We start from the raw sequence: 27692 nt of genomic DNA, 5'->3' as shown, positions 1-27692 counted from the left end.
AGCATACATTACATTTCATAGGTATGCATACTGTACTACTTCACATTCTACATCTACATGCAGCTTTGGCACATGGCTAATTGGTATCACTTCATTAACAGATTAATATTTTATTTTGATCTCAGCTGGAAATATTGGGGGCAGGAGCTGAATCTAAACTTTCAAGTTTCAGGGCTACAAACTTGAATTCCACCAGGGTCATATTTCAGCTTTCTAACTTACGCAAAAAATGTCCCAAGGTTTGCATAATCAAGCAAAACTGTATGCTATATTCCCTCGTCAAGCAATTGCATGGAATCCAACATAAATAAGACATGAAGCTCCATGGGGTGGTTATGTTAATTATTGTGATTTTTCATTACAGTAAAGCTACTTCTGGTCCGTCACTAGAATTTCTTCATTTACTTAATCATTTTCAAAATTAGGCATTGATACAAATCTGTTAGGAAATAAAACTTAGAAGGGTGAAGTAAACATAATCCTCTTTTCTGTAACTGTCTCTTTCTATCCCACTAGTGAAATTTGCATTACTAAAATTAGAAAAACACATTCAAAGACCAAATTTGCATGCTTTCTGTAATAACATTAGTGTATTCCCTGCTAGAATTCATTTTGTATCTGTCTCATTTTGATCCTATGTGTTATAACCATCGAATATTGCCTTTTATCTTATTTTTTTCTTTTTACCATCTAGATAGCCCGGTGGATAACAGACCTCCAATATTTTTATCCCCCAGTGGCCAGACAACTAATAAAACCGTACTAAAGGATGATGTGCTCTTGCTGGAATGCATCGCTGAAGGACTGTAAGTTGTTGCCTGAATGTCCTACTTTGCTGGGGTTGTGGTCGTTCATCTGACTTAATGTTACCTGTGCAAGCTCCATTGTTGCAGGCCATTGTCTCATAGATTTCTATAGAGGTGTTATTTGAAGCTTCTGGTCCCCAATCCAAAATCTATCATAAGGTCCCCTCCTACCACGAACTATTTATAATACTGGTGTCTTCTTATGTGGGTGCAGCTGCCATCTCTGAAACGCTTTATTGTACATCACTATCTATCAGCAACATCTTCCATTTGTGGCTATTATGGTGAAATGGGGAAATTTGATTCATTTCATCTATGAAAAAATAATTTGGGACTCATATTCGCTTTTTAAGGCTCTGAGAACTGTTGCATTGCTACCCAGATACTAACATGTAACCGTAGAGATAGACAGCACTAAATCTTAAATAGTGTATAAAATGCACACTACTTAGGCTAGATTCACAGCATGTTTTTTTGCCACACGTCAGTGGCTTCTATGAGGTTTCTGTCTGAAGCCCAGAAAAATGGTATTCAGGTGTATCTGCCATTGGGGCATTGACTTTAATGAAGCAGATGGAGTCACTTTGTGCTCTGTCTAATCTCCTTTTCCTTTTTGAGGAGGGCACAAAACTGTGGCTAAGGCTACGTTCAGACTAGCGTGCGCCGCTGCGTCGGCGACGCGAGGCACAACGCACCAAAAAACGCGGCAAAACGCATGCAAAAACGCTGCGTTTTGCGACGCGTGCGTCGTTTTTTGCCGAAAATCGGACGCAAGAAAAATGCAACTTGTTGCGTTTTCTTGGTCCGACGCTTGCGGCAAAAAAGACGCATTTGTCGCAAAACGCAACAAGCAAAAACGCATGCGTCCCCCATGTTAAACATAGGGGCGCATGACGCGTGCGGCGCCCGACGCGGCGCCGACGCACACTAGCACAACGCTAGTGTGAACGTACCCTAACTGGGTTTTTTGTACCGGCTTGAAAAAGGCGGACACTGCCAAAAAATGAGGTCAGAGATAGCACAAAGTGACCCCATCAGCTTCATCAAAATTAAAGTAAAAGGCCCTGTTGGCGGATACTCCTGAATCCGACTTTTCATGGCTTCACATAGAAGCCTCAACAAAACTGGTGACGTGTGACCAAAACGTGATGTGAACATAGCATTACCATGTCTAAAAGGAAAACAGTGCAAAGTAATGCATCTAAATAATGCAAATAACCTTAAAATAAATTTTCATTAAATGGATTGTCTCATGAAGACCACATTTTCTTTTAAAGAAAAAATAGCTGTGAAGCTCCTCTGCCTAGATGCTATTGTCATGGAGGTTTTACCGGGTCACGCAATTCACCTGCACTCCGGAGAGGGAGGTGCATTTACTTTCCAGGTCTTTCATCTAGTTATCGGAGAAGAAATCCCAATAGGGGCTGTCTTTTAAATTGTTACCTTTTTAGAAAGTCTTTAAATATTATATTTGGTTGCTTTTATGTTGTTTCAGTCTAAAAAATGTTGAACGTTAAAGTAGTACCAGCTCTACAGAGCATATAGGAGTTACTTAACTGATATAAATCTGCAAAGTAATGCAACATTGCATCTCTCTATGAGAAATTAACATTGCTATAGGAGCCTTACAGATTTTTTTGAAAAGTTATCAAAACCATAAACTAGGCTATAATTAGAAATATAAAAATTACATATTACATCTTATTCGGACAGAAATGATCCTGAGGATGTAAACTTACTAATGAGAACTATTATAGTGATATCAGAACGTCCTTTATTACAGTGACGACTTACCCTCCTATTTCAGCAGAGGAACGTTTTTCTATATGAAATGTGTGGCTATATAAAACAATAGCCGCCGTTAAGATTAGTCACTTGAAGGCCAGCTTAACCTCATACTCTGATCTTCTTTACTGTCATGGTAACCACAGCCCTATTGACAAGCGCCTGCTTTAAAATATTAGTCTGTTCCCGTGTAGAGATAGACACCCAGATGCTACATTAGAGCAGGTCATCTCAGTTCTCTTCTTAGTCCACAGCCTATTGTTGGCATCAGCCAGGCAAACTTTTCAGTCTTGTGTAACCTATTGGCCATGGCGTGGACCCTAAATGAAATATTTTTATTTCAGTGGACACATAAAAAATGTGACCCACTGGCCTATTTTTCAGTATTTGGGCAGCTGTAACATGGGGATTATAAGCAGAACAATGAAAAGGACTAAAAGCTGGCATTGTGTAAATGTGCCCAGGCCCACAGAGCAGCGACCTCATATCGTGCAGTGGGAATGCTGCTAAGTCATTGTTTTCATGTAGCTTGACATTTTTAACATTCAGATTTGATCTTATTTTTACAAATTGATAAGTATTAACCCATGTAATGTAATTAATGTAATTAAACTATGTAGCCTATGTAATGTTTGTAGTGAACTATGTATAGATGTGAAACACAGATGACAATAATGGAAATCTTTCAGCACAAATGTCCGTTCTGAGACTAGATACAGCTAATGCAGTGTAGTATTTTTCTGTATCGGATAGTCTTGGCATTAGAAAGCGTTGTATACCTCCTAATATGCACTTAAAATGCTCTAACAGACCATACTACGGATATTAACCCCTTACCGGCATCAGACGTATTATACCGTGCGATGCCGGCTCCCCTGCTTTGATGCAGGGCTCCGCGGTGAGCCCGCACCAAAGCCGGGACATGTCAGCTGTTTTGAACAGCTGACATGTGCCCGTAATAGGCGTGGGCAGAATCGCGATCTGCCCGCACCTATTAACTAGTTAAATGCCGCTGTCAAACGCAGACAGCGGCATTTAACTACCGCTTCCGGCCGGGCGGCCGGAAATGACGTCATCGCCGACCCCCGTCACATGATCGGGGGTCAGCGATGTGTCAGGATGGTAACCATAGAGGTCCTTGAGACCTCTATGGTTACTGATTGCCCGTCGCTGTGAGCGCCACCCTGTGGTCGGCGCTCACAGCACACGTGCAATTCTGCTACATAGCAGCGATCAGCAGATCGCTGCTATGTAGCAGAGCCGATCGGGTTGTGCCTGCTTCTAGCCTCTCATGGAGGCTATTGAAGCATGGCAAAAGTTAAAAAAAAAAGTTTAAAAAAATGTGAAAAAAATAAAAAAAAACATAAAAGTTTAAATCACCCCCCTTTCGCCCCAATCAAAATAAATCAATAAAAAAAATATCAAATCTACGCAAATTTGGTATCGCCGCGCTCAGAATCGCCCGATCTATCAAATAAAAAAAAGTATTAACCTGATCGCTAAACAGCGTAGCGGGAAAAAAACTCGAAACGCCAGAATTACGTTTTTTTGGTCGCCGCGACATTGCATTAAAATGCAATAACGGGCGATCAAAAGAACGTATCTGCACCGAAATGCTATCATTAAAAACGTCATCTCGGCACGCAAAAAATAAGCCCTCAACCGACCCCAGAGCACGAAAAATGGAGATGCTACGAGTATCGGAAAATGGCGCAATTTTTTTTTTTTTTTTTTTTTTTTTAGCAAAGTTTGGAATTTTTTTTCACCACTTAGATAAAAAATAACCTAGTCATGTTTGGTGTCTATGAACTCGTAATGACCTGGAGAATCATAATGGCAGGTCATTTTTAGCATTTAATGAACCTAGCAAAAAAGCCAAACAAAAAACCAATGTGGGATTGCACTTTTTTTTGCAATTTCACCGCACTTGGAATTTTTTTCCCGTTTTCTAGTACACGACATGCTAAAACCAATGATGTCGTTCAAAAGTACAACTCGTCCCGCAAAAAATAAGCCCTCACATGGCCAAATTGACGGAAAAATAAAAAAGTTATGGCTCTGGGAAGGAGGGGAGCGAAAAACGAACACGGAAAAACGAAAAATCCCCCGGTCATGAAGGGGTTAAAGACTGTTGAAGCACCTCAAATAATTATATAAATTAATATAATACCAATATTCCTAGGAAACATATATTACGTATATATTAATGCCACATATGTAGGAACAATAGAGCCTTGCCATATATTTCTCTGTGTATTTATATTCTTAAACGCCATTGTATTGAAATGTGCAATCAGTACTTTCCAATAGGGTTAGGTCTGCGAGGTTCAGTATACCTATCCTATATCTCTATATATATATCCTTAGCCATATAAGGCAGATTTTTCCCATGTACCCACAGAAAATGAATGAATTATGAACATGGTGTGAATTAAGCCTTATATAGTTTTATCTGGAAACATAATCTAGAAGTATCATTAACCTTCTGTGGCAACTGATCCTAAATTCAACTCTACTTTGCCGGAGCCGCTTCTACACTGCGGATTCTGCTGAGCAGCGTATTCACACTCCAGGGAAATGTTAGTATGAGGCCACAGTCACACGTTCAGTATTTAGTCAGTATCAGTATTCGTAAGCCAAAATCAGGAGTGGAACAATCCGAGGAAAAGTATGATGGAATATACAAGTTGCAAGTTATAGTTTATTTCTTACCTGGTCTGCATCTGGTGATATATTTGTCTCCTGATGCTTGGTTTGTTGTCACCAGGTCAATAAAAAATGTTCTTATTTTTGTTTAACTGTTTCACTGGAGATAATAAAACATTCTCCTGCCATGACTTATGGCCTAACGGACCAGTGTGAAGTTGTAAGGTCAGACTCATGACTATGCTAAGCTCTGCATACTTCCTTTTTACACCTGTTTTATTGACTCCATATTGTTGCAGTCCCTAAACGACCCTTTAAAAATGACAGAAAACTACCAAACATAAGACATCTTTGTATAATGAGGCATGTTATTGGAGCGAGGAACAAAAGAAAGCTCTGTTTAGTCAGTAATCAAACTATTGTATTCCTACAATCTGGCTGCACATACATCTATTATGTGCTCTGTCACTACGTGGCCTTTTGTGTCTTCTGCCTCATTTCATTTAGTGGAAAGCAACATTTGTATGTATTGCGAGAACCCACAGATAGCATTTTATGACATGGTAATTGCTCATTTTCCTATAACAAGAAATTGCCAGAAGCGCCTTTCAGTGTTTTTTTTTTTCTTATTCCTGATTTACAGCTTGCATGACTTCTAATAAATTAGCACACTGGCCATTTGACTAAATAACGAATGCTCTAAGAAGTCTTCCTTTCCCTGTTCTATATCACAGTAAATGTTAGTTATGTGGTTTTTTTTTCTTCGCATTTTGAATTGACCTAATAGAATGAGTAATACAATGAATGAGTGTATGGATTTGTAACCACTTGAGTCCCCCACGTAGCATAATGTAAGGACTACTTTCCCTCTTACTGCTGCTTAGCCTCATTTATTTGAGGTTCAGCGGCAGGCACAGTCAGTCACATTACTACCGTATTTTTCGGATTATAAGACGCACTTTTGTTCCCCCAAATTTTTGGGGAAAGTGGGGGGTGCGTTTTATAATCCGAATCTGTGTGCTGTGCTGTAGAGGAGGGGGGTGGCTCTGGAGTGGTGTCAGGGGGCTGGAGTGGGCTGGCTGTGGGCTGCAGAGACAGCAGGAGGTCTATGCTCCCGCTCATTAGCCTCATGTAATATTCACTGCACCTGCTGTCCATCACCTCAGTGCTGAAGCTGCAGAGTTGATTCACAGGGGAGCAGCGAATATTACATGTGCCTGCATCTCGCCCCCCCCCCCCCCCCCCCCCATCATGGATATGGCCCCCCGGTCTCTCTTATATGCCCCCCCCCCCCGGGCTGCTGGCAGGCACAGGATAAAATGAAAAATACTTAACTCACCTTCCAATGATGGCTCCCTGCTCACAGCTCCTCTGTTGCTCTTCCTATGTCTGTGCTGACATCCGATCATGTGATTCGGCACAGCACAGTGATATCATCACTGTGTGCCCAGGTCACATGAACCGATGCCTGGGAAACAGGAAGCACAACCGAGGAGCTGTGAGCACGGAGCCATCATCTGAAGGTGAGTTAGGCTACTTTCACACTAGCATTTTTTGTAATCCGTCGCAATCTGTCGTTTTGGGCAAAAAACGGATCCTGCAAATGTGCCCGCAGGATGTATTTTTTGCCCATAGACTTGTATTAGCGACGGATGGCCACACGTTGCGTCAGTCGTGCAAAGGATAGACTGTGTTTTGGCGGACCATCGTCACGAAAAAATGTTCAAGGGAACGTTTTTTCGTACATCGCGTCTGCCATTTCCTACCGCGCATGCGCGGCCGGAACTCCGCCCCCTCCTCCCCGGACTTCAGAATGGGCAGCGGATGCATTGAAAAACTGCATCTGCTGGCCACGTCGTGCACAAATTTCACAACGTGTTTCGGTACCCGTACCGACGCAAGTGTGAAAGTTGCCTTAAGTGTTTGTTATTTTATCATGTGTCTGCCAGCAAGGGGGGGCATGTGTCTGCCAGCAGCACAGGGGGGGCATGTGTCTGCCAGCAGCACAGGGGGGGCATGTGTCTGCCAGCAGCACGGGGGGGCATGTGTCTGCCAGTAGCACAGGGGGGCATGTGTCTGCCAGCAGCACAGGGGGGGGGCATGTGTCTGCCAGCAGCACAGGGGGGCATGTGTCTGCCAGCAGCACAGGGGGGGCATGTGTCTGACAGTAGCACAGGGGGAATATAGTGACCAGGGGGGGCTGTATCTGTCAGCAGCACAGGGGTCATATAGTGACTGGGGGGTTGTACCTGTCAGCAGAACAGGGGGGCATATTGTGACCGGGGGGCATGTGCCTGCAAACACAGGGGGGCATGTGCCTGCCAGCACAGGGGGGCATATAGTGACCCAGGGGGCATGTGTCTGCCAGCAGCACAGGGGGGCATATAGTGACGCAGGAGGCATGTGCCTGCCAGCAGCACAGGGGGGCATGTGCCTGCCAGCACAGGGGGGGCATATAGTGACCCAGGGGGGATGTGCCTGCCAGCAGCACAGGGGGGCATTTGCCTGCCAGCAGCACAGGGGGGCATGTCCCTGCCAGCAGCACAAGGGGACATATTGTGACATGGGGGGCATGTGCCTGCCAGCACAGGGGGGCATATAGTGACCCAGCGGGGGCATGTGCCTGCCAGCAGCACAGGGGGGCATATAGTGACCCGGGGGGCATGTGTCTGCCAGCAGCACAGGGGGGCATATAGTGACCCAGGGGGGCATGTGCCTGCCAGCAGCACAGGGGGGCATGTCCCTGCCAGCAGCACAAAGGGACATATTGTGACCAAGGGGGCATGTGCCTGCCAGCACAGGAGGGCATATAGTGACCCAGGTGGGGCATGTGCCTGCCAGCATAGGGGAGCATATAGTGACCCAGGGGCGGCATGTGCCTGCCAGCAGCACAGGGGGGCATATAGTGACCGGGGGGCATGTGTCTGCCAGCAGCACAGGGGGGCATACAGTGACCAGGGGGGCATGTGCCTGACAGCAGCACAGGGGGGGCATGTGCCAGCACAAGGATGGGGGTTATATAGATACCAGGATGAGGGACATATGATTTGTAAGACGGGCACTGGCATTATAAGACAGACCCCCATTTAACATAAAAAAATTATTATTTTGTTCTTTTTCTAAATTTGGGGGTGCGTCTTATAATCAGATGAGTCTTATAAAGCGAAAAATACGGTAATTACCTGGATAAACTTAATAGGACTAACTGGTAGGCCCAAGAAAGTATCAGACAACCCTATTACGCTCACCTATGAAGACTCTTTTATGATAACAAATAGCAATTTCATCAGCAGAAAGTCTTCTACAATATTAATGCCTATAAATAATAATAATAATATTTTTTATTTATATAGCGCCAACATATTCCGCAGCGCTTTACAAATTATAGAGGGAACTTGTAAAGGCAATAGACATTACTGCATAACAGAAATACAGTTCAAAACAGATACCAGGAGGAATGAGGGCCCTGCTCGCAAGCTTACAAACTATGAGGAAAAGGGGAGACACGAGAGGTGGATGGTAACAATTGCTTTAGTTATTCGGACCGGCCATGGTGTAAGGCTCGGGTGTTCATATAAAGCTGCATGAACCAGTTAACTGCCTAAGTATGTATCAGTACAGACACAGAGGACTATTAACTGCATAAAGTGAATGAGAACATGATGCGAGGAACCTGATTTTTTTTTTTTTAAATAGGCCACACAGGGATCGTTAGGTTAATGCATTGAGGCGGTAGGCCAGTCTGAACAAATGAGTTTGTGTATAAATACACACATTCCAAATTATTATACAAATGCTATTTTATCTGATTTTCTTAAATGGTCCATGCAAGCGAGTTGGTATAATGTTCAAATGACAACCATTAGAACATAAATTACATTTTATTGCAGAAAGCTCCCAAATGACAACCATTTCTGCTTGTGAGCACTGTTCGGGAGTGGCTGAATAGTACAGTGGCATGTATAAGTGTGGGAACACCTGCTCAAAATTACTGCTATTCTGAAGATTTAAGCAAGTTGAAGATAAAATGATTTCCAAAAGGGCAAAAGTTAAAGATGACACATCTCCTTTGTATTTTAGGCAAATGTATATACCGTATATACTCGAGTATAAGCCAACCCGAGTATAAGCCGAGACCCCTAATTTTGCCACAAAAAACTGGGAAAACTTATTGACTCGAGTGTAAGCCTAGGGTGGGAAATGCAGCAGCTATTGGTAAATTTCAAAAATAAAAATAGATACCAATTAAAGTAAAATTGATTGAGACATGAGTAGGTTAAGTGTTTTTGAATATCCAAATTGATAAAAAAATGCTGCATAAAAGGTTAATGATGGCCCTATAAGATGCTCCATAGAATATTATGCCCATATAATGCTGCACAAAGGTTGATGGCCCCATAAGATGCTCCATAGAATAATATGCCCCATATAATGCTGCACAAAGGTTGATGGCCCCATAAGATGCTCCATAGAATATTATGACCCATATAATGCTGCACAAAGGTTGATGGCCCCATAAGATGCTCCATAGAATATTATGCCCCATATAATGCTGCACAAAGATTGATGGCCCCATAAGATGCTCCATAGAATATTATGCCCCATATAGTGCTGCACAAAGGTTGATAGCCCCATAAGATGCTCCATAGAATATTATGCCCCATATAATACTGCACAAAGGTTGATGGCCCCATAAGATGCTCCATAGAATATTGTGCCCCATATAATGCTGCACAGAGGTTGATGACCCCATAAGATGCTCCATAGAATATTATGCCCCATATAATGCTGCACAAAGGTTGATGGCCCCATAAGATGCTCCATAGAATATTATGCCCCATATAATGCTGCACAAAGGTTGATGGCCCCGTAAGATGCTCCATAGAATATTATGCCCCATATAATGCTGCACAAAGGTTGATGGCCCCATAAGATGCTCCATAGAGTATTATGCCCCATATAATGCTGCATAATGGTTTATGGCTCCTGTTGTGAATTCTGTGGTCAAGCTCCCTCCTGTGGTCATGATTGGTACTTCGGCTGGTTCTGTCTATGAGCTTCCTCTGGTGGATGTGAGTGGGGCTGCGGCTTCTGAGTTTCCTTCCTCAGGTGACGAGGTTAAGTCGTTAGGTGCTGCTCTATTTAACTCCACCTAGTTCTTTGTTCCTGGCCTCCAGTCAATGTTCCAGTATTGGTCTTGCTTTCTCCTGGATCGTTCTTGTGGCCTGTCTGCCCTGCATAAGCTAAGTTCTGCTTGTGTTACTTTTGTGCCTCTGTACAAATCCCTAGTTAGACCGCACATGGAGTACTGTGTCCAGTTTTGGGCACCGGTGCTCAGGAAGGATATAATGGAACTAGAGAGAGTACAAAGGAGGGCAACAAAATTAATAAAGGGAATGGGAGAACTACAATACCCAGATAGATTAGCGAAATTAGGATTATTTAGTCTAGAAAAAAGACGACTGAGGGGCGATCTAATAACCATGTATAAGTATATAAGGGGACAATACAAATATCTCGCTGAGGATCTGTTTATACCAAGGAAGGTGACGGGCACAAGGGGGCATTCTTTGCGTCTGGAGGAGAGAAGGTTTTTCCACCAACATAGAAGAGGATTCTTTACTGTTAGGGCAGTGAGAATCTGGAATTGCTTGCCTGAGGAGGTGGTGATGGCGAACTCAGTCGAGGGGTTCAAGAGAGGCCTGGATGTCTTCCTGGAGCAGAACAATATTGTATCATACAATTAGGTTCTGTAGAAGGACGTAGATCTGGGGATTTATTATGATGGAATATAGGCTGAACTGGATGGACAAATGTCTTTTTTCGGCCTTACTAACTATGTTACTATGTTTGCTATTTTTTCTGTCCAGCTTGCTATATTGGTTTTTCTTGCTTGCTGGAAGCTCTGAGACGCAGAGGGAGCACCTCCGTACCGTTAGTCGGTGCGGAGGGTCTTTTTGCCCCCTCTGCGTGGTTGTTTGTAGGTTTTTGTGCTGACCGCAAAGCTATCTTTCCTATCCTCGGTCTATTCAGTAAGTCGGGCCTCACTTTGCTAAATCTATTTCATCCCTGTGTTTGTATTTTCATCTTAACTCACAGTCATTATATGTGGGGGGCTGCCTTTTCCTTTGGGGAATTTCTCTGAGGCAAGGTAGGCTTATTTTTCTATCTTCAGGGCTAGCTAGTTTCTCAGGCTGTGCCCGAGGCGTCTAGGTCTGGTCAGGAACGCTCCACGGCTACCTTTAGTGTGGTATGATAGGATTAGGGATTGCGGTCAGCAGAGTTCCCACGTCTCAGAGCTCGTCCTATGTGATTAGCAACTATCAGGTCATTTTCTGTGCTCGTAACCACCAGGTCCATTGTGGTTCTGAATCACCTGTTCATAACAGGCTCCATAAGATGCTCCATAGAATATGATGCCCCATATGCTGCTGTTGCAATTAAAATAAAAATAAATGACATAATCACCTCTCGTCGCTGGGGGTCTGGTGCCTGTGTCCTGAGCAGGCGGGGACACCGGCGCACTATGGGGGCCAGGTGCCGGTGTCGCTGCTGGCTCAGGACATTGGCACTTGCGATATTCACCTGTCCCCGTTCCACCGCCGCTCGCTGCTGTGTCTTTCAGCTCTCTGCAGTGACTGTTCAGGTAGAGGGCGTGCACTAACCACATCATTGCGTCCTCTGACCTGAACGTCACAGCCAGAGGACGCGGAAGACAGAGCCCGTGGTGGAACTGGGACAGGTGAATATCGCATGGCTCACCCTCCCTGTCATACTCACCCCATCCTGGTGCAGTCCCTGCTTCTCCGATGGTCTGTGGTGCCAGCAGCTTGTTTAATGAGCGGTAACACGTGACCGCTGAACACAGGAAGAGCTGCAGGCGCTGGAGACAATCAGAGAAGCAGGTAAGTGCAGAGTAGTAGCAGGTGAGTTTGATGTGACATCTGCCACTGCTGCTGCTCCCTTGCCGGCCCCCTTGGACATTAACTCGAGTATAATGCGAGAGAAGCACTTTTAGCCTAAAAAATGGGCTGAAAATGTCATCTTATACTCGAGTATATACGGTGTATATATATATATATATATATATATATATATATATATATATATATATATATATATATATATATATATATATATACACTTCTCAAAAAAATAAAGGGAACACTAAAATCCCATATCCTAGGTATCGCTGAATGAAATATTCCAGTTGTAAATCTTTATTCGTTACATAGTGGAATGTGTTGAGAATAATAAAACCTAAAAATTATCAATGTAAACCACAACTAATATCCCACGGAGGTCTGAATTTGGAATGATGCTTCAGTGGAATTGCCTCAAGACAAGGAAATGATGCTCAGTAGTGTGTGTGATCTCCACGTGCCTGTATGACCTCCCTACAATGCCTTGGCATGCTCCTGATGAGGTGGCGGATGGTCTCCTGAGGGATCTCCTCCCAGACCTGGACTAAAGCATTTGCCAACTCCTGGACAATCTGTGGTGCAACGTGACGGTGGATGGTGCGAGACATGATGTCCCAAATGTGTTCAATCGGATTCAGGTATGGGGAACCGGCAAGCCAGTCCATAGCTTCAATGCCTTCATCTCGGAGGAACCGCTGACACACTCCAGCCACATGAGGTCTGGCATTGTCCTGCATTAGGAGGAACCCAGGGCCAACCGCACCAGCATATGGTCTCACAAGGGGTCTAAAGATCTCATTTCGGTACTTAATGGCAGTCAGGCTACCTCTGGTGAGCACATGGAGAGCTGTGTGGCCATCCAAAGAAATGCCACCCCACACCATTACCGACCCACTGCCAAACCGGTCATGCTGAAGGATGTTGCAGGCAGCAGATCGCTCTCCATGGTGTCTCCAGACTCTGTCACGTCTGTCACATGTGCTCAGTGTGAACCTGCTTTCGTCTGTGAAGAACACATGGCACCAGTAATGAATTTGCCAATCCTGGTGTTCTGTGGCAAATTCCAAGCGTCCTGCATGGTGTTATGCTGTGAGCACAACCCCCATCTGTGGACGTCTGGCACTCAGACCATCCTCATGGAGTCGGTTTCTAACCATTTGTGCAGACACATGCACATTTGTGGCCTGCTGGAGGTCATTTTGCAGGGCTCTGGCAGTGCTCCTCCTGTTCCTCCTTGCAAAAAGGCTGAGGTAGCGGTCCTGCTGCTGGGTTGTTGCCCTCCTACAGCCCCCTCCACATCTTCTGGTGTACTGGCCTGTCTCCTGGTAGCACCTCCAGCCTCTGGACACTACGATGACAGACACGGCAAACCTTGCCACAGCTCGCATTGATGTGCCATCCTGGATGAGCTGCACTACCTGAGCCGCTTGTGTGGGTTGTAGAGTCCATCACATGCTACCACGAGTGTGAAAGCGTAACCAACATTCATAAGTGACCAAAACAGCCAGAAAGCATTGGTACTGAGATGTGGTCTGTGGTTCCCACCTTCAGAACCACTCCTTTATTCAGTGTGTCTTGATAAATGCCAATAATTTCCATCTGTTGTCTGTTCCATTTGCACAACAGCAGTGTTGCTTCCTCAGTGGCCAGTTTGATTTCACAGAAGTGTGATGTACTTGGAGTCTTGGAGTTCTATTCTATTGTTTAAGAGTATTCCCTTTATTTTTTTTGAGCAGGGTATATGTATATATACATATGTATATGTATATATATATATATATATATATATATATATATATATATATATATATATATCGTTTTTTACAGTTTGAAAATTGCAGAAAGGAAAATAGGCTAATTCAAATGTTTGGGCACCCTTTGATATTTGTGTGCCCAGATAACGTTGACTAAAGTTTCAGACCTTAATGAGCCTGTTAGCGTTATTGCTTGTTCACTATCATCATTATGAAAGGCCAGGTGATGCAAATTTCCCAGATTTATAAAAACCCAGCCTCCTCTAACCTTATGCTAGAAAACAGCAACCATGGGTTCTTCTAAGCAGCTGCCTAGCACTCTGAAAATGAAAATGGTGAAGGCCCACAAAGCAGGAGAAGACTATAATAAGATAGCAAAGTGTTTTCAAGTTGTGCTTTACGTAGTTCAAAATGTAGTTCAGAAATGGCAGTTAACAGGAACTGTGGAGGTCAAGATAAAGTCTGGAAAACGAAGAAAATTTCAATAAGAGCTGCTTGTAGGATTGCTAGAGAGGCAAATCAGAACCCCCGCTTGGCTGCAAAAGTGATTAAAAAAGATTTAGCAGACTCTGGATTTGTGGTACCTTTTTCTACTGTTCAGAGACACCTGCATAAATATGGCCTTGATGGAAGAGTCATCAGAAGAAAACCTCTCATGCGTCCTCACCATAAAATTCAGGGTCTGAAGTAAAAGAACATCTAAACACGCCTGATGCATTTTGGAAACAAGTCCTGTGGACCAATAAAGTTAAAATAGAACTATTTGGCCACAATGATGAAAGGTTTGTGTGGAGAAAAAAGGGCACAGAATTTCAAGAAAAGAACATCTCGCCAACCATTAAGCGTGGGTGTGGATAAATCACGCTGTGAGGTTGTGTTGCCGGCAATGTCACGGGAACATTTCATGCATAGAGGGAAGATAGGATTCAATGAAATTGCAACAAATTCTTGATGCAAACATAACACCATCTGTAAAAAAGCTGAAGTCGAAAAGTGGATGGATTCTACAAATGGATCATGATTAGTGATGAGCAAGTGAACTCGTTGCTCGGGTTTACCCGAGCACGCTTGGGTGACCTCCGAGTATTTGTTAGTGTTCGGAGATTAAGTTTTCATCACGGCAGCTGAATGATTTACAGCTATTAGCCAGGCTGAGTACATGTGGGGGTTGCCTGGTTACTAGGTAATCCCCACATGTAATCAAGCTGGCTAATATCTGTAAATCATGCTGCTGAGGCGATGAAAACTTAATCTACGAGCAGTCATAAATACTTGGAGACCACCCAAGCGTGCTCGGGAAAACTCAAGCAACGAGTACACTCGCTCATCACTAATAATGATCCTGTCATGTCAAAATCCACAATAGACTACCTCTAATATCTCAATAACTCAATTTCACTGTTTAGACCTCTTGGAATTAAGGTATCCAGTTCAAAATTCCAAGAGGTCTAAACAGTGAAATTGAGTTATTTGCCTTTAATTCCTAATATGGTTGTGTGTCCACCGTGGATTATATAAGGGCACAGTACCCTAAGAGGACCATCCGTGAGGAAGGAGATCGTTTTGTCTCCGAAACGCGTAGGATTTGGTCCCAAGCTCTTTCCGTAGCCTGTCACGTGATTACTCACGTGACCGTGACGTCACGCTAGGTCCTGCCATTGCAGAATACCGAACGGCTTTGTCCAGCAGCGTGGACACACTCCATAGAACGCAGGCGTTCGCTGCCACCGGCCGGGGCAGTGCCTGCAGTCCGGATTTATATAGGACAGTTTGCGGATTATATTCCACTCCACCTTCTCCAGGCATCGCAAGTGGAAGTAATCGTGGAAGACTTTTATACCATCAAAGTAACCGCTTCTTGCATATCTAAAGAAATCATCCGGTATTGATTTTATCTCATCCCCTCTGGGTAACATGAGTGAACAACGCTAAGGAAGTCCATATTTCCCTCGGACAACTCCTTCAGGTAGTTATTCAACGTATTTTTGTTACTCTTTATTTTTTAAACGTTTCTTTATATGATGCAGTTTCATCTCATTTTTTTTACTGCCGCGGTACCATTTTTAGATTGTGGTAACCTTTACTCATTCTGGTTATATTCACCAACCTATTCGGCAGTTCTCTCGGTCCTCGTGTAGGTCATATACTGTATTTCCAGCGCAGACAGCTCTTTATTATCTTTATCATATTAATTGATTTTTGTTTCGGCTGGGCGGTACCGCAACACTATCTGCTGCAGGGACAGTTAGGTGCAAGCGCTACAGGTTTTTTCCTTATTATTAATTATCACAGGTGTTTGACATTTATTTTAGTAATCCAATGAGACCTGAGACACAATACCATCCATGACTTTATTTGAAAAAAATAAAAATTGCATCTATATAACACAAATCCAATATGCATAATCATGTGGACCACGTTGTAGTGTTTCAGTAATAACTTTATAAAGCCCTGCAGAAATGGAGAGACTTGTGTTCTATCAATGAACTGTGATCAAAAGTGTTGTGCCAGGTTTTAGACTGGCATAATTTACTGCTCTTGCTTAATCCAAATAACTGTGTCATTAAAGAAGACACAAACATGATTAGAATAGCTTTACAAACAAAAAAGTTGTTCTCTAGCATTTACGGGTCCTCACAGTCCAATTGTCCTAGTCATTTCGAAGTTAGACTACCTGCAATGCCTAATACATTATTAAGAGGGAAGTCATTGAAACCATACAATTTAATATAATTTACAGAGCCCAAATATTGTGACTTAGAAAAGCTCATGTGTATAATACCCTTCATACAGTTAATAATCTTTCTGTACAAGTTGTTGGTCCAGCCCTACATGAAATAGTAGTTTGCAGTCCACCCACAGGGCTTTTCTACAGCCCAAGGCTTGCATCAATACTCACGGTTAGTAGCTCATCATGAATTCAGTCTGCAGTCGTTTGTAATCAATGTTCTGATGCAGTCTGGGAATTTTTTTGTGCCTCATTTATATCTAGGGCTGTCAACAAATTATTGAAATTTTGAAATAGCATGGAAAATAATGTGATTAACTCCTGGTCTACTGGTTACATTTTTTGTGTATATATATATAGAGAGAGAGAGAGAGGGAGAGAGATCTCTATACCTCTGGATATGTTATGTGTTACCGTAAATGAGCACTGGGTAATGTTTGATCTTCCGTGTGATGGTGCTGCAGGGAAATTGACCACTTATTACCAGGGTTCCATTTACCGGTAGATTACAGCTGAGAGCCAAGACCCTGACGGGTGAACACTTGTGATCAACGTTTTGTTAATGGACCCTTGTAACATGTAGAAATTATTCAACCTGTTTAATGCCATAGATATACAGGTCCTTCTCAAAAAATTAGCATATAGTGTTAAATTTCATTATTTACCATAATGTAATGATTACAATTAAACTTTCATATATTATAGATTCATTATCCACCAACTGAAATTTGTCAGGTCTTTTATTGTTTAAATACTGATGATTTTGGCATACAACTCCTGATAACCCAAAAAACCTGTCTCAATAAATTAGCATATCAAGAAAAGGTTCTCTAAACGACCTATTACCCTAATCTTCTGAATCAACTAATTAACTCTAAACACATGCAAAAGATACCTGAGGCTTTTATAAACTCCCTGCCTGGTTCATTATTCAAAACCCCCATCATGGGTAAAGGCCCCTTCACATTTAGCGACGCTGCAGCGATACCGACAACGATCCGAATCGCTGCAGCGTCGCTGTTTGGTCGCTGGAGAGCTGTCACACAGACCGCTCTCCAGCGACCAACGATGCCGGTAACCAGGGTAAACATCGGGTAACTAAGCGCAGGGCCGCGCTTAGTAACCCGATGTTTACCCTGGTTACCATGCTAAAAGTAAAAAAAAAACAAACAGTACATACTTACCTACAGCTGTCTGTCCTCCAGCGCTGCGCTCTGCTTCTCTGCTCTCCTCCTGTACTGTCTGTGAGCCGGAAAGCAGAGCGGTGACGTCACCGCTCTGCTTTCCGGCTCACAGTCAGTGCAGGAGGAGAGCAGAGCGCAGCGCTGGAGGACAGACGGCTGTAGGTAAGTATGTAGTGTTTGTTTTTTTTTACTTTTAGCATGGTAACCAGGGTAAACATCGGGTTACTAAGCGCGGCCCTGCGCTTAGTTACCCGATGTTTACCCTGGTTACCAGTGAAGACATCGCTGGATCGGTGTCACACACGCCGATCCAGCGATGTCTCCAGGGAGTCCAGCGACGAAATAAAGTTCTGGACTTTATTCAGCGACCAACGATCTCCCAGCAGGGGCCTGATCGTTGGTCGCTGTCACACATAACGATTTCATTAACGATATCGTTGCTACGTCACAAATAGCAACGATATCGTTAACAATATCGTTATGTGTGAAGGTACCTTAAGACTAGCGACCTGACAGATGTCAAGAAGGCCATCATTGACACCCTCAAGCAAGAGGGTAAGACCCAGAAAGAAATTTCTCAACAAATAGGCTGTTCCCAGAGTGCTGTATCAAGGCACCTCAATGGTAAGTCTGTTGGAAGGAAACAATGTGGCAGAAAACGCTGTACAACGAGAAGAGGAGACCGGACCCTGAGGAAGATTGTGGAGAAGGACCGATTCCAGACCTTGGGGAACCTGAGGAAGCAGTGGACTGAGTCTGGTGTGGAAACATCCAGAGCCACCGTGCACAGGCGTGTGCAGGAAATGGGCTACAGGTGCCGCATTCCCCAGGTAAAGCCACTTTTGAACCATAAACAGCGGCAGAGGCGCCTGACCTGGGCTACAGAGAAGCAGCACTGGACTGTTGCTATGTGGTCCCAAGTACTTTTTTCTGATGAAAGCAAATTTTGCATGTCATTCGGAAATCAAGGTGCCAGAGTCTGGAGGAAGACTGGGGAGAAGGAAATGCCAAAATGCCTGAAGTCCAGTGTCAAGTACCCACAGTCAGTGATGGTGTGGGGTGCCATGTCAGCTGCTGGTGTTGGTCCACTGTGTTTCATCAAGGGCAGGGTCAATGCAGCTAGCTATCAGGAGATTTTGGAGCACTTCATGCTTCCATCGGCTGAAATGCTTTATGGAGATGAAGATTTCATTTTTCAGCATGACCTGGCACCTGCTCACAGTGCCAAAACCACTGGTAAATGGTTTACTGACCATGGTATTACTGTGCTCAATTGGCCTGCCAACTCTCCTGACCTGAACCCCATAGAGAATCTGTGGGATATTGTGAAGAGAAAGTTGAGAGACGCAAGACCCAACACTCTGGATGAGCTTAAGGCCGCTATTGAAGCATCCTGGGCCTCCATAACATCTCAGCAGTGTCACAGGCTGATTGCCTCCATGCCACGCCGCATTGAAGCAGTCATTTCTGCCAAAGGATTCCCGACCAAGTATTGAGTGCATAACTGAACATTATTATTTGATGGTTTTTTTGTTTGTTATTAAAAAACACTTTTATTTGATTGGATGGGTGAAATATGCTAATTTATTGAGACAGGTTTTTTGGGTTATCAGGAGTTGTATGCCAAAATCATCAGTATTTAAACAATAAAAGACCTGACAAATTTCAGTTGGTGGATAATGAATCTATAATATATGAAAGTTTAATTGTAATCATTACATTATGGTAAATAATGAAATTTAACACTATATGCTAATTTTTTGAGAAGGACCTGTATAATATCGACCCCCATATATTGGCAAACAGAGACCTATTGGCATCTCATGAGACACCATGATCTCTAAAAGCAAAACTTCTTATGAAGAATGCAAAACATGTGTAATATGACATGCATTTAAACCTGCTCCAGAATAGATGTTAAAATAACCATTTGTATGGCTTTGTATATGATTAAAGACACACAGAGATACAGAATGGGCACTTAGTGGGTTATAATAAGAGTGTGTGTTGTATTAAGTTTCCTAGTGGTGGGACCCCCAATGATGAGCAAGTTGTCACCTATTTCGTGGATAGGCGATAACTTTCTAGCTTGGTACAATGGAAGCTGTACTTTCCACAAACTTTGCATGACTCAGTAGTTCAGGTGAATATAAGACGCTTTGTGATACATCTTATCAGAGAATTCTGCTTCTTCCACCACTTAAGACCCCCACTCTTAGACAATCTAATATGTATATTGGTGCCAGCCAACTGATTATCAGGGAAGATGTCAATCTGGCATGTTCAATTTTGGACTGCAGATTACAAGGTTCTCTTGGTGATAAGTTACCGTCCAATGTTTCAGCCGCCATCTTTCTCATAGGGAACACATGAGCACTCGTCCGGACGAGCTCTCCTGCCTATGGGAGAGTCGGTTGACCTTTACTCATCATCTACTGACCTCTGTATTGGTATAGACAAGATGCACTGTCAGCACAGTGAGGTGTCAGGTTACAACTTCTATCATAGCTTACGGAGTGGGGAGGAGTGAAGAGCAAAGTAAGAAAATGATAGTGTACAAAATGGACAATTAGGAGAGACATGACTTTAACTACTCATATTACGAGTTATTGTAAACTACCCTATGTGCTGTAATGGTGTATTTATTCTGCAGACCCACACCTGAGATTCGCTGGAATAAGGAAGGAGCAGAATTGCCCAGCAACAGAGTTTTTTATGAAAATTTTAATAAGACACTAAGAATAATTGGTGTATCAGAAGAAGATGCTGGCAAGTACAGATGTTCTGCCCAAAATAACAGAGGGTCCATTCACCATGTCATTACTGTTATTGTAAAAGGTAAGTGATTCCCACACTAAATAAGCAAGCACACTGCTGTATGATCAGATCCCAGCAGAGCTTCACTATCCAGACAATAGATTTAATAGCAGATACTGTTTCAGTACAGATTATTTAGGTACTAGATACATTTGCTTATAACTCTAGAATAGAAAGTGGCCCATGATCACACGCTGCTTTTACATAAGATGCTGTAATGTGGGTTTCCATAGATTCAGTTCCTAAAAAAATACCTATTATTGGAAAACCATATGCAAAAACTCACAGTAATAGTAATAAGGATGTAACAAAAAAAAGTTACAGAATGATTGTGTTGCTAGTGGTTAATGGTTGAATAGGAGACATATACTGTATTACAGATACCAATAAACAGTGCATTTAGTTAAAGAAGTATTCCTATTTCATCAATATATGGCTTAGGCTAGTTTCACACAAGCATTGGGCAGGGCTGCGGACAAAAGCCTTCTTCCTCTGTGAAGCCCCGCCCTCTGTCATGCCTCTTCCTTCAGCTCCGCCTACGTCTGCATGCATCCTGCGTACCCTATCTTTAACATTGGGCACGCAGGCCATGCGGAAGTATGCGGATGCCTCCGCATGCGTCGTTTTGAAGCCTCGCCGACCGCAACAAAATGCAACATGTTGCGTTTGACACAGGTCAGTGCAGCGTCAAGACGACTCATGCTGAGGCATTTGCATACATCCGCATGGCCTGTGTGCCCAATGTTAAAGATAGGGTACGCAGGATGCATGCAGACGTAGGCGGAAGGAAGGAAGAGGCGTGGCAGAGGGTGGGGCTTCACAGAGGAAGAAGGCTTTTGTCCGCAGCCCTGCCGAACGCTAGGGTGAAACTACCCTAAGCCATATATTGATGAAATAGGAATACTTCTTTAACTAAATGCACTGTTTATTGGTATCTGTAATACAGTGTATGTCTCCTATTCAACCATAAACCACTAGCAACACAATCATTCTGTAACTTTTTTTTTCTTACATCCTTATTACTATTACTGTGAGTTTTTGCATAAGGTTTTCCAGTATAATAGGTATTTTTTTTAGGAACTGAATATATGGAAGCCCACATTGCAGCACCTTATGTAAAAGCAGAGTGTGATCACGGGCCACTTTCTATTCTAGAAACGCTAGTGTGAAACTAGCTAGTCTGAAACTAGCCTTAAGGTACCGTTACACTAAGCGACGCTGCAGCGCTATAGACAACGAGCCGATCGCCGCAGCGTCGCTGTTTAGGTCGCTGTAGAGACGTCAAACACAGCAACAGCAGAACGATGCAGGAGCGATCCAGTGACGTATTTATCGTTCTCGCTGGTTGTTAGCTCCATGAAAAAACATTGCTGGCATCGTTGCTTTTGCTGTCAAACATGACGAATCACGCCGACCTGACAACCAAATAAAGTTCCGGACTTTCAGCAACGACCAGCGATGTCACAGCAGGATTCTGATCGCTGCTACGTGTCAAACACAACGAGATCGCTATCCAGGACGCTGTAACGTCACGGATCGCTGTCGTTCTCGTTCTAAAGTTGCTCAGTGTGAAGGTACCTTAAGTGAGTAATATCTGTTTCTGTTCTTTAGTCAGAAGTGTTTTGGGCTACAGAGACAGCTGAGTAGATGGTGCTATGCTGTTTCTGTAATCCCCATTCACTTTTATGGGAGTTACAGAAACAGTGTAGTGCAGCCCACTTGACTGCTTCTAGTGTTACCTTCTGTGGTCAGTGCATAGAGATGGATGTGCCCTCCTCAGCTATGAATAGCTGACATAGGAGAAACTCTTTAACTTCAGGAGACTGGAATAGGCTTAGGGTATGTGCCCACGCTGCGTCCTGGTGTGCGGATTTTTCCGCACTGATTTTGAGAAATCCGCAGGGCAAAATCACTGCGTTTTTCCTGCGGATTTATCGCAGATTTTCTGCGGATTTTCCATGGTTTTTGTGCGGATTCTACTGCGGTTTTACACCTGCGTTTTTTTAATATGGAGTTGGTGTTAAACCATTGACATGCTGCGGAAAATAAACTGCAGCATTTCCGCGCGTTTTTTTCAGCAGCATGTGCACAGCGGTTTTTGTTTTCCATAGGTTAACATGGTACTGTACACCGCATGGAAAACTACTGCGGATCCGCAGCATCAAAAACGCTGCGGATCCGCAGTAAGAACCGCAACGTGTGCACATACCCTTAACTATATACATTTACAATGGAGGTTTTCAGTCATACTCAGGAGCAAAGAAGACACCATTACCATACATGAAACTTTGAAGGAATGTTTGTAGCTAGTGAAATTGATCTACTATCATTAATTTCATATATTTGGATCATTTATTCTTTCCTCTATATAATAATAATAATAATAATCTTTATTATTATATAGCGCTAACATATTCTGCAGCGCTTTACAGTTTGCACACATTATTATCGCTGCCCCCGATGGGGCTCACAATCTAGATTCCCTATCAGGATGTCTTTGGAGTGTGGGAGGAAACTGGAGTACCCGGAGGAAACCCACGCAAACACGGGGAGAACATACAAACTCTTTGCAGATTTTGAAAACACAAAAGCGCACAGAGAGGTCAAAAAATACTCTGCTGTAAAAAGGTCACAGTAAATAAGCAAGTGCTAGTCAAAAAATGAAAAAATACAAGGTATTTAGTTAATACGTTTTTCAAGTTCTTTGGTGGTGTGAACAGGTTTCTACAGACTTGTTCGCTATGCAGGTGGCCCATGTGTTTTTGGTTCTCTTTGCAGATGGAGTCCAGGGTGGGATTAGAACCCAGGACTCCAGGCGCTGCAATACTAACCACTGCGCCACCGTGCTGCCCTTATATATGTCAAGGTTAATATAATTGTCTGAGTGGGAATTTATAAATTTGCACGAAATATGCACTGCTTTTAAAGGGAACCTGTCAGGGGGGAAAGATCTGCCCCCAGGTCTAATTCGGGGGAATGAGGGGGCACATTATAAAAGGGATTATTGCAGTGTTGGCAGGGACCAGAACTAAAAGAGCCACCTTGACAGAATGCAGCAGTAGTGCCGCACAAGGTGGCTCTTTTAGTTAAAAACGCCTGGGGGGTGACAGGTTCCCCTTAAAGCATGCTCAAAATTTTCAACATTAAAATAATTGTGCATGTGGTCCTTCAAGTTACAGTGGCCTCAGGATACAATAATTTCAACATAAAATACTGTAACACAGGCCCCGAATCATTAACACCAGCGTTGTTCACGCTGGTCTTAGGGTACCGTAACACTATACGATTTACCAACGATCACGACCAGCGATACGACCTGGCCGTGATCGTTGGTAAGTCGTAGTGTGGTCGCTGGAGAGCTGTCACACAGACAGCTCTCCAGCGACCAACGATGCCGAGGTCCCCGGGTAACCAGGGTAAACATCGGGTTACTAAGCACAGGACCGCGCTTAGTAACCCGATTTTTACCCTGGTTACCAGCGTTAAAAAAAACAAACAGTACATACTTACATTCCGGTGTCTGTCCCTTGTTGTCTGCTTGACGTCACCGCTGTGCTCTGCTTTCACTTTACGGCCGGCTGTCAGTGAGTGCGGGAAGCAGACGGCAAGGGACCTGACGGACACCGGAATGTAAGTATGTACTGTTTTTTGTTTTTTTTTACATTTACGCTGGTAACCAGGATAAACATCGGGTTACTAAGCGCGGCCCTGCGCTTAGTAACCCGATGTTTACCCTGGTTACAAGCGAACGCATCGCTAGATCGGTGTCACACACACCGATCTAGCGATGACAGCGGGAGATCCAGCGACGAAAGAATGTTCCAAACGATCTGCTACGACGTACGATTCTCAGCAGGATCCCTGATCGCTGCTGCGTGTCAGACACAGCGATATCGTATGGATATCGCTGGAACGTCACGAATCGTACCGTCGTAGCGACAAAAGTGCCACTGTGTGATGGTACCCTTAGTGAATGGTTGTCATGCACAGTGTGGAAAAGACTAAGTGCAACACAAAGGGATGAGGGGTTTCTCTTGGTTTTACATCTGCTTGCAGAGGTAAATATATCCAGATAATTGTAACTTAATCCGCTAACATTGCATGTGCTAGGGCAGCTGTTTAGGAGCCTTTTACTTAGGTCTGAGCACTATAAAATGAATTATTTATATACTAGTAATACTGATTGCTAATAATTATATGTGTATCACTGCAGCTAATCATATATATTTCTATGCACATTGGCACTTTAGTACATGATTGTGTTTTACTTTGACAATTTATCTGACATACCACCTACAAGTTGGCTTGACTACAGTTAAGGAATAAGCTATGGGTGGCTTACTTAAATATTGATTATCTGTATGTCAGCATTTAGGCCCTTGCATAAGGCACATGAGACCAAGTATTTGGATTGGAGGTACTTGCATATTTATGAAATTATGGATGTTAAAAATATGATTTTTTTATTCATTAGTTATAAATAAATGTATACGTTTTGAACTAAACATTCTGTGGCCTGTGTAATATCTTGGGGGCCCTTTTTGAGTAACAAAGGAATGAGGGTAAGGGAGCCCAACACTGGGGAAGGGGGGAGTGGAGACCCCTAGGCAGATCTAAAGTCACCCTGTCTGCCCTAAACGTCCCTATATAGGTTCTACACCTATCGCTGAGCAGGAACCTAATCCCTGCCTAAGGCTATGTGCACACGCTGCGGATTTTGCTGTGGATCAGTACAGTACATGTACAGTCAGCTCTGCACACATAGTTCCACTACATACACACTCACACACAGCTGTGCTACATACACACACTATTCTGCATCTTTCACACACCTTTGTTACATATACAGTACATAAAACTCGTCTACATGTGCACATACAACTGTATTACACACACAACTGTAGTAACACTAGACTGTTGTGAATTCTGTGGCTGAATTCACTCCTGTGGTCACAAGTGGTACTGCAGCTTCTGGGCTTCCTCCCTCAGGTGTTCTGGTGAGCTCGTTGGCTGCCTTGTTATTTAACCCCACCTGATTCTGTCTTCCTTGCTCCTTGTCAATGTTCCAGTGTTGGATCTGAGCTTCTGGATCTTTCCTGTGGCCTGCTGCTCTGCTTAGATAAGTGCTTCTTTGCTTTTGTTGCTGTTTTTTCTGTCCAGCTTATCTATTCGTTTTTGCTGGAAGCTCTGAGACGCAAAGGGTGTACCGCCGTGCCGTTAGTTCGGCACGGTGGGTCTTTTTGCCCCCTTTGCCTGGTTTTTTGTTTTAGGGTTTTTTGTAGACTGCAAAGTTCTCTTTGCTATCCTCGCTCTATCTAGAATATCGGGCCTCACTTTGCTGAATCTATTTCATCCCTACGTTTTGTCTTTTCATCTTGCTAACAGTCATTATATGTGGGGGGGCTGCCTTTTCCTTTGGGGTATTTCTCTGAGGCAAGTCAGGCTTGTATTTCTATCTTCAGGCTAGTCAGTTCCTCAGGCTGTGCCGAGTTGCATAGGTAGTGTCAGGCGCAATCCACAGCTGCCTTTAGTTGTGTTTAGGATAGGTTCAGGTATTGCGGTCTACAGAGATTCCACGTCTCAGAGCTCGTTCTATTGTTTTTGGGTTATTGTCAGATCACTGTATGTGCTCTGATTACTGGCACTCTGTGTTACTGGATTGCCTTCATAACAGTACAAGGAGCCACAACTAATATATAGTAACATAGTAACATAGTTAGTAAGGCCGAAAAAAGACATTTGTCCATCCAGTTCCATCATAATAAATACCCAGATCTACGTCCTTCTACAGAACCTAATAATTGTATGATACAATATTGTTCTGCTCCAGGAAGACATCCAGGCCTCTCTTGAACCCCTCGACTGAGTTCGCCATCACCACCTCCTCAGGCAAGCAATTCCAGATTCTCACTGCCCTAACAGTAAAGAATCCTCTTCTATGTTGGTGGAAAAACCTTCTCTCCTCCAGACGCAAAGAATGCCCCCTTGTGCCCGTCACCTTCCTTGGTATAAACAGATCCTCAGCGAGATATTTGTATTGTCCCCTTATATACTTATACATGGTTATTAGATCGCCCCTCAGTCGTCTTTTTTCTAGACTAAATAATCCTAATTTCGCTAATCTATCTGGGTATTGTAGTTCTCCCATCCCCTTTATTAATTTTGTTGCCCTCCTTTGTACTCTCTAGTTCCATTATATCCTTCCTGAGCACCGGTGCCCAAAACTGGACACAGTACTCCATGTGCGGTCTAACTAGGGATTTGTACAGAGGCAGTATAATGCTCTCATCATGTGTATCCAGACCTCTTTTAATGCACCCCATGATCCTGTTTGCCTTGGCAGCTGCTGCCTGGCACTGGCTGCTCCAGGTAAGTTTATCATTAACTAGGATCCCCAAGTCCTTCTCCCTGTCAGATTTACCCAGTGGTTTCCCGTTCAGTGTGTAATGGTGATATTGATTCCCTCTTCCCATGTGTATAACCTTACATTTATCATTGTTAATGATTCTCAATAGAGGGAAAAAAGAAGTTCTGACATCATTTTTTTTTTCTCAGCTCTGTGTTCAGTCCTTTTTTTCCCCTAGGCATTAGGGTGCTTCAGGACACAGCTGTGGACATGGATATTCAGGCTCTGTGCTCTTCAATGGATAATCTCGTTATAAATGTACAAAAGATTCAAGATACAATTGATCAGAAATCTATGCTAGAACCAAGAATTCCTATTCCTGATTTGTTTTTTGGTGATAGAACTAAGTTTCTGAGCTTCAAAAATAATTGTAAGCTATTTCTGGCCTTGAAACCTCATTCTTCTGGTAATTCAGTTCAACAGGTTTTGATTATTATTTTTTTTTTGCTCGGCGACCCTCAGGACTGGGCATTTTCTCTTGCGCCAGGAGACCCTGCATTGAGTGGTGTCGATGCGTTTTTCCTGGCGCTCGGATTGCTGTACGATGAGCCTAATTCAGTGGATCAGGCTGAGAAAAATTTGCTGGCTTTGTGCCAGGGTCAGGATGATATAGAAGTATATTGTCAGAAATTTAGGAAGTGGT

At 43.4% G+C, this 27692-nt stretch overlaps 1 protein-coding gene across 19 annotated transcripts in view; it reads left to right on the top strand.

Annotated features, from left to right (window-relative positions):
* NRCAM (neuronal cell adhesion molecule) overlaps positions 1-27692 on the top strand; it is a 377012-nt gene that overhangs the window by 270171 nt on the left and 79149 nt on the right. For all 19 annotated transcript variants that reach the window (XM_069764776.1, XM_069764771.1, XM_069764766.1 and 16 more), the window contains 2 exons: positions 695-806; positions 20480-20664. In XM_069764776.1, the coding sequence (XP_069620877.1) occupies positions 695-806; positions 20480-20664 (297 nt within the window). The remainder of the gene's footprint in view (positions 1-694; positions 807-20479; positions 20665-27692) is intronic.

Source organism: Ranitomeya imitator, chromosome 4, assembly GCF_032444005.1.
Source record: "Ranitomeya imitator isolate aRanImi1 chromosome 4, aRanImi1.pri, whole genome shotgun sequence".
NCBI lineage: Eukaryota > Metazoa > Chordata > Amphibia > Anura > Dendrobatidae > Ranitomeya > Ranitomeya imitator.
The sequence above is the reverse complement of the archived record's forward strand: the minus strand, read 5'-3'. Positions and strand labels throughout refer to the sequence as shown.